The 8143-nt window shown below is 51.9% G+C and overlaps 1 protein-coding gene across 1 annotated transcript; it reads left to right on the top strand.

Annotated features, from left to right (window-relative positions):
• The first annotated feature begins 1445 nt into the window (after positions 1-1445).
• LOC113715002 (uncharacterized) lies at positions 1446-4346 on the top strand. The gene has a single exon (XM_027239150.2). It carries the CDS (start codon positions 1446-1448, stop codon positions 4344-4346), a length of 2901 nt encoding a protein of 966 aa, XP_027094951.1.
• The last annotated feature ends 3797 nt before the right edge of the window (positions 4347-8143 follow it).

Genomic DNA, 8143 nt, shown 5'->3' with positions numbered 1-8143 from the left:
CAAAATATATTAGAGCATCATAACTTGAATTTGAGTTTCACATTTAATATGCACGATATGTATCTAGACCCAATAGTTTGTATATATAGTCAGTACAAGACATATTTACCCATATTTTTTAACATAATAGATTTAAAAGACCAAATTGAAAAAATTTCTCACTTTTATGAGACTAACCTGAATTATTTAGTTCCATGCTTCAAATTGAGATTTTATGTTAGGGACCAAATTGATACTTGTTTGAATTAAGGGATTTGACAAATGATTTGAAATCTTTTCAAATCTATCTAGCAGTTAAAATTATTTAGGAAGTATTTACATTTGTAAACTACTAATTATTCTAATATTTAAAATATATTTTAATAATTAATGTATTACATATCCAAATTCCTATTAAGCAATCTAAATAGTACTAGAGTATGTCAAAGGACCAAATTGAACTTTTCCAATTTGACTGACCGAATTAAAGTTTTGGAGTTCAAACTTCAAAGGACCAAATGAAGTTTACCAACCCCAAATAGCTGTCTTTTATTACTCCACTATTTTTGGTCATGTGGGTCCCTGACACAGCACCCGGGTGTGTAAATGCCACGTTCGCATCGTATATGAATCAATTGTGTCGGCTAGTTTCTACCGCTTCTTGTAGTTTCTGGCGAATGTGTGGTCTTAGACTTATCGATACTTTATCGTCTTTGTCATCCGGATGGTAAATCCTTAGCCGAGCTCCCCCGGCCCCTGTAATTCCCACCAGCCCCCCCGCTCGCCCACAAACATGCCCCCTCCCCCGCGGCCAAAAGAAGCAAAAAAAATTTCAACAACGTGAAAGCTTGGTGGCCTTTGGCTGACTGAGGTGGGTATTTCCAGCTCGGTTAGAGCTGTTCCGACTGCTTCGGCCTCCCACCATCGAGCCTTGACTTCGGCCTAATTATTGCCTCGGCCAAGGCTTTCACTCAGCCAGCCGAGGTCAAGTATAATGACCTGGCAACCGGAGTCGACCTCTGACACGTCTGACACCGCTGACACTTCTGTTAAAGCTGCTCTGACATGCGCCGCCTGACACAACTGTTCCGGCGCACCTTTCCGCAGAGTCCATTAACTCACCTTGATATACTGACACTGCCGGATCTCTGGGGACCTGTGCAAGCAGTCCCTCTCTCCTATCTGACCCCTATAAATACTCAACGCCTCCACTGAGAAAGGGGACGACCAAAATTCTGGTAAAGGCGTATTAGTCTTCTCTACTCATTACTCTTTCATTCCCGAACTGACTTAAGATTCGGAGTTACACCGGGGACTCTAGTCCCTCCTACAATTTAAGCAGGTTACCTCGTCTGAGATAACCACCCAGGATAAGAGGCCTTCTCCAGCTCGGGTGACTCACTCCAGCAGGACAAAAACGACCTCTTCAATTGGCGCCGTCTGTGGGAACACAAAGACATCAGAGAATGAAGCCTACGCGTTCTAGGAGCAGGAAAGCTCTCGCTATTGGGGCTGAGCAGAGTAATGTAGCTCAGCAAGAAGGTATCTCTGAAGGGCAGGAATCCCCAAGGACCCAGCCCGCAAACGAAGAAGCCATAACCCGCATGGCCGAGTTTGTGACCGAGAATCCTAACATTTTCGAGGAGTTAGGGAGGTATTTCAAGAGACAAGGCAAGCAAAAGGCCGAGTCCTCTAAAAGGAAGTCGGACGGATCCCCTGAAGTTTCGTCTGAAGAAGAGTCCGATGGGAGACGCTTGAGCCGAAGTGCGTCGAAGAAAGCATTCTCCAAGGCCACCTCTAAGGTAGCCTCCCTGACCAGGTCTCTATCAAGAGGGCTTTTGGGCCGACGACCTGAGGAACCTCGGCCCACTGAGAGAGCCGGGGTGGATTACCAGAGGGCTCCACCCTTCACCGATGACATCAACGAGGAGAGACTCCCTCCCAACTTCAAGCTTCCCTCGATACCGTCTTATGACGGCCGAGGTGATCCGGAAGACCACATTCATGCCTTCATCTCGGCCTTCCGCCTATATTGCATCCCTGATCCCGTCATATGCCGGGCTTTCCCGGTATTCCTCCAGGGAACAGCTCGAAAATGGTTCTGGGGTCTAGAACCTAGGAGCATTTCAACCCTGGGGGAATTAGTGGAGAAGTTTCTTCACCGTTTTGTTTCCTCCCGACCGACGACCCGGACCTCGGCTTATCTGTTGAACATGCAGCAGAACCCGGGGGAATCACTTCGGTCGTATGTCCAGAGGTTCCACGAAGAAAGCGTGCAGATACCTAACCCTAATGAGCAGGTCACCATTGCCGCTTTCACCCACGGGCTCGTTGCCGGGGTATTCAACACGGGGATCCATAAGAAGTATCCCCGTTCACTTCACGAATTATGGTTGAAGGTCGAGAAGGGCATACAGGCCGAGGACCTCAACCGTATGAAAAAAGAAGTCCAAGCTGCTCGCCCGAGGACTGACGCCCGAAGAGGGAAGGAGCCTAGCCGAAGTGAATCGGGGACAGGAACTGGCTTCCAGAGTCCCGGCCGAGATCGCCGGAGTGTGTTCGACAGGATCTCAAAGGGAAAGTCACATATTCCTGAATCCGAACTGACTCCCTTAAACACTTCCCGATCTCGCGTACTGTCTGTAATGGAGCAGAACAACCTCGGGAGGGCCCCTCCCAAGATGTTCGGCAACAAAGACAAGAGGAACTCGAACCTCTACTGCCTGTACCACCGGGACATCGGGCACGAAACTGAGGACTGCAACGATCTCAAAAAAGAGATCGAGAACCTCATCAGACAGGGCCACCTGAAGCAGTTCATCCGCCGAAGTGGCGGACAGCCACGAAATGAACCCCGACGTGACCACCGGGGTGACCCACGCCGGGATGAAAGGCGGACATCAAGAAGCAGTTGTAGGCCCCCGGAAGATCCTAGGGAGACAAAAAGGCCTCCCCGAGACGGATCCCCAGGCCATGGGCTGGGGTATGGATCCAACATTGCCGGGGTCATCAACACAATTGCTGGAGGTCCGACGGGAGGAGACAGTCAGAACTCCCGAAAGAGGACCTACAGGCAAACCAACCCGGATCAGGCCGAGACAAGTGCTCGCCTATCCGAGGTGATCACTTACGGGCCTAGTGATCCAGTCCCGGCTGCCTCCAGCAGTCACGAGGCCTTGGTGATCGAGGTTCTCGCCAATAACTACATCGTGAAAAAGGTCTACATTGACTCGGGGAGCTCCGTTGACGTCATGTACCTCCGCACCTTTGAAAGCCTTAAACTGGCCAGGGAGTGCATGACCCCGGTGAGAACCCCTCTTGTCAGGTTCGGGGGACACATTGTGCACCCCGAAGGGATGGTGACTTTGACGGTGACTATAGGGCGTCACCCCCGCAGCAGAACCATTCCCGTCAATTTCGCAGTAGTCAAAGCTGACTCCCCGTATAACTTACTACTCGGCCGACCTACACTTAATGCTTTGCGGGCAGTGTACTCCACCTACCACTTAAGCTTCAAGTTTCCTACTTCTGCGGGGGTGGCCGAGGTCAGCAGCGATGTCTGCGCTGCCCGAGAATGTTACCTCGCCACTCTGCAAGCAGCCTCCCCATCAACCTCCGGGGCAAGGTCCGAGAAGAGGTCAAATATCCTCTCAATAGATAGCATTGATCCTCAGCGAGCTGAGAAGATCCCAAGGCTGGAGACTGGGGATGAGGTGGAAGAACTCCCTCTGGACCCCACGAAGCCTGATCAGACAGTTCGCGTTGGTACCCGACTGCCCGATCCTGTTAAAAGAGGCATGACAGACCTCCTCAGAAAGTACCGGGACGTCTTCACGTTGGCCGCGGAGGAGGTTCGAGGAGTTCCGCATCACCTCATGATACATGAGCTGAATGTCGATCCCCAAGTCCGCCCGGTCAAACAAAAAAGGAGGCACCTCGGCCCTGAGCGTAGCCGAGCTGTGGGCGAAGAAGTGGATAAGCTCCTCCCTGCAAAGATCATCCGGGAGGTCCAATATCCGACCTGGTTGTCCAACCCGGTCATGGTGAAGAAGGACACCGGGACCTGGAGAATGTGCGTCGACTTCACCGACCTCAACAAGGCTTGCCCCAAGGATTGCTACCCATTGCCTAAGGTCGACACTTTGGTAGACTCGGCAATGGGATATGAAGTCCTCTGCTTTTTTGACGCTTTTAAAGGGTACCACCAGATCGGGATGAGTCCGGAGGATCAGGAAAAGACCGCCTTCTACACTGACAAAGGCACATATTGCTACACCACCATGCCTTTCGGACTAAAGAACGCCGGGGCCACATATCAACGCTTGGTCAACCAAGCCTTTAAATCTCAAATCGGTCGGACTGTCTAGGCCTACGTAGATAATGTCCTTTTGAAGAGCCAGACAACCTCCACATTCCTTGCTGACCTGAAAGAAGTCCTGGAAGTCCTGCGGGAGACACGAATGATGCTGAACCCCAAGAAATGTGTTCTCGGGGTCACTTCGGGAAAGTTCCTGGGCTACCTCGTCTCTAGGCGGGGTATTGAAGCAAATCCGGACAAAGTTAGGGCAATCCAAGAGATGTCCCCACCACGGTGTGTCCGCGACGTCCAGAGGCTGACGGGGCGGTTGGCAGCCCTGAATCGGTTCTTATCGCAGTCAGCCTCCAGGGCGTTGCCATTTTTCAAAGTCCTTAAGAAAGCTGATAAATTCTCCTGGACGGAAGAGTGTCAACAGGCATTTGAGCAGTTAAAGGATTACCTCAACTACCTCCCAACTCTCACTTCACCTCGCCCAGGGGACAAGTTATTCTTGTACCTGTCTGCTGCGGCCGAAGCTGTGAGTGCCGTACTGATAAGGGAGGAAGGTGTCCAAACACCCGTTTATTATGTCAGCCGAGTTCTCCGAGGGCCGGAGACGAGGTACACTCAGGCGGAGAAACTTGTGCTGGCCTTGATTCATGCAGCTCGAAGGCTTAAGCCCTACTTCTTAGCTCACCACGTCTGCCTGAGGACGGACCAACCACTTCGGCAGGTCCTATCGCGACCGGAGGCCTCAGGACGCCTCACCAAGTGGGCCATCGAGTTGGGTGAGTATGACTTATCCTATAAGCCTCGCACGGCAATTAAAGCCCAGGCTCTCGCGGATTTCCTTCCCGAGCTTACTTTTGAGGAAGTCAAGGAGACTATCCCGGCTACAACCCAGGATGTCACCCTGGCCACCCCAGAGCCTCAGCGATGGACCTTGCATGTGGATGGCTCGTCCAACAGTGAGGGCAGTGGAGCCGGTTTGCTCCTCGAAGACCCCCAAGGAGAGATATGTTCATATGCCTTGAGGTTCGATTTTGCCGCTTCCAATAATGAAGCCGAATACGAAGCAGTCATTGTCGGTCTGCAAATAGCTTGTAAGCTCGGGGCCGCACATATTATGGTCTATAGCGACTCCCAACTCGTCGTGTGCCAAATACTAGGCGAATACGAGACCAGGGAAGAGGTGGTGCAGCGTTACCTCTCCAAGGTACTCCAGCTGGCCACACACTTCGAGTCTTTTGAAATTCAAAGGATACCGCGGTCACAAAACCGAAGGGCTGACGCCCTCTCCCGGCTTTCTTCCACCTCTTTCTCCGATCTGAACAAAACGGTTCTCGTAGAGGTCTTAGCTGAGCCGGGATATTTAACTGAGGTCGTGTACCCTGTCTACCCTGGGGACACCTGGATGGGGCCCCTTACCCGGTATCTCAGCCGGGGTGAACTCCCGGAAGACCGAGCTGAATCACGGAAGCTCCAACGAAAAGCAGCTCGGTACACCCTCCGGCAAGGTCTCTTGTACAAGAGGTCCTATCTCGGCCCCTGGCTACGATGTATCACCCCGGAAGAAGACGAGAGAATCCTCGAGGACATTCATGAGGGACTCTGTGGTGCCCACGTCGGCTTTAGGATGCTCGTGAAGAAAGCTCTGCTCCTCGGGTACTTTTGGCCCACCATGAGGGTAGATGCCCAGGTCATGGTCCTTTGTTGTCCTTCTTGTCAACACCATGCCCCTGAGCACCACCAACCCACTAACCTTATGATCCCCATCACCTCACCATGGCCATTCGAGCAATGGGGGACTGACATAATCGGTACATTCCCCAGGGCCCAAGGCAACTATGCCTACGTGGTAGTGGCGGTGGACTACTTCACTAAATGGGTCGAGGCTGAGCCCCTGAGAAGCATCACTGGAATGGCTGTCCAAAAATTTTTCTGGAAAAACGTGATCTGTCGCTTCGGATTACCTCGAGTGGTGATCTCGGATAATGGAAGGCAGTTCGCTGATAACCCTTTCAAGGCATGGTGCGAGAACTTGGGAATTAAGCAACACTTCACCTCGGTGGGGCACCCTCAGGCGAATGGACAAGCCGAAAACTTCAATCGAACTCTCCTCCATGGCCTCAAGACCAGGCTTCACCGGGTTGGATCGTCATGGATGGAAGAGCTCCCCAGCGTGCTGTGGTCCTACCGGACTACGCCGAGGTCAGCAACTCAAGAAACGCCGTTTTTCCTAACTTATGGGTCTGAGGCCGTCGTTCCGGCCGAGTTCATCACACCCAACCCGCGAATGGCTGCGTATGCTGCCGAAGTCAATGAAGAAGAGCGGCGAGTTGACCTCGATCTCGCCGAAGAGAAGCGTGATATGGCCGCGGCCAAAGTTGCGATCTACAAAAATATCCTAGCTGGCTATTACAATGCTCGGGTCAAGAATTTAAGATTCAATCCGGGAGACCTTGTGCTCCGGAAGAACTCGGTTAGCCGAGCTGAGTCTCAGGGAAAACTCAACCCAAAATGGGAAGGACCATATCGTGTTGTTGAGTCCAGCCAAAACGGATATTGAAAACTAGCCTACCGAGATGGTTCGCGGGTGCCCCGAACCTGGCATGCTGAGAATCTTAAGTTGTATTACCCTTGAGAGGTACGTATTTTTATATCTCATTACTTCTTAAAGTTATTTCTCACTTATTCTCATTTTATCCTAAGTGAAAAATAAGGGGACAAAGAAGTAGTCAAAAAGAAAAACTGAACTCAATTGAAGAAAAAAGGCAAAAATATGCAAGACTGAAAAAGGCCAACTTTATTGAAGTTCGAAAAGCAAAAGACCGAGATCATTCATGACCTCGACCCCCAATTACAAGAGCTAATGGCCGAGGTTATCTACGACCTCGGCCCATCTATTACAAAAATAGACGCTTCTAAGCATCTCCTCCTCCGGGGTTCTGGCCCCCCGTGGTCTTGCCGCCTGCCTCGGCATCCTGCTGTTCTTCATCTCCTCCACCGGCCTGGTCTCCTTCGGCACTATCATCATCCAGCTCGAATTCCTGGAGCCACTTGTTGAATTCAGCTCGGACCTCAGGGGTTCTGGCCCCCCGTGGTCTCGCCGCCTGCCTCGGCATCCTGCTGTTCTTCATCTCCTCCACCGGCCTGGTCTCCTTCGGCACTATCACCATCCAGCTCGAATTCCTGGAGCCACTTGTTGAATTCAGCTCGGACCTCAGCCAGGTCCTTTCCAGTCCGGATGTCCTCACCCACGCGGTCGCATAATTCCTTGGCATCCTCATTGTAGTGTGAGGCACTCTGGAAGGACTCCAGCTGCTCAGAGAGAAGAAAGGGTGCCGCATCATTAATGGCCGACGTATACCCGAACATGAAGCTCGGCCGAGTGAGTTCACCGAGGTCGCGAATGAAAGACTCCGACTTCCGGAATGCTTCCACGGCGGTGGCCCCGGCTGTGTCTATGGCCACTTTGGATGATTGCTCTTCCTGAGCTCTCTTCTCCCTCTCCTCATCAAGAGCAGTTATGAGGGAGTTGTTCGAGACCTCGGCCTGCTTCTTCGCCGCCTCGGCCTTGTCACGTGCCAGCTCGGCGGCCTTTAGTTTCCCTTCCAGATCGGCGATCTTCTTCTGGAGCTCGGCAGGTGATTCGTAAGTCTCTACGAAGTCACCGAAGCGTTGGTACATCTCAGCGAGGAACGCCGTGGTGGAAGCCCAAGAAACCGAGGCGCCCTGCATCAGCTCGGCCAGATTGAGTTTTCTGGTGTAAGTATTGTCCTGTGGCAGGACTGAATTCACCAGGAGCTCGTGCGCGACCAGGGGATTCTTGCAGCGGTCATTGACATTGACCGACCACTCCGGGCA

The sequence above is a fragment of the Coffea arabica genome, chromosome 10c, assembly GCF_036785885.1.
Source record: "Coffea arabica cultivar ET-39 chromosome 10c, Coffea Arabica ET-39 HiFi, whole genome shotgun sequence".
In the NCBI taxonomy this organism is placed as follows: domain Eukaryota; kingdom Viridiplantae; phylum Streptophyta; class Magnoliopsida; order Gentianales; family Rubiaceae; genus Coffea; species Coffea arabica.
Note: the sequence above shows the minus strand (reverse complement) of the source record. Positions and strands in the feature narration are given on the sequence as shown.

Excerpts from the sequence above, each read along its gene's own strand:
- LOC113715002 (XM_027239150.2), top strand. The coding sequence starts at position 1,446 with ATGAAGCCTACGCGTTCTAGGAGCAGGAAAGCTCTCGCTATTGGGGCT.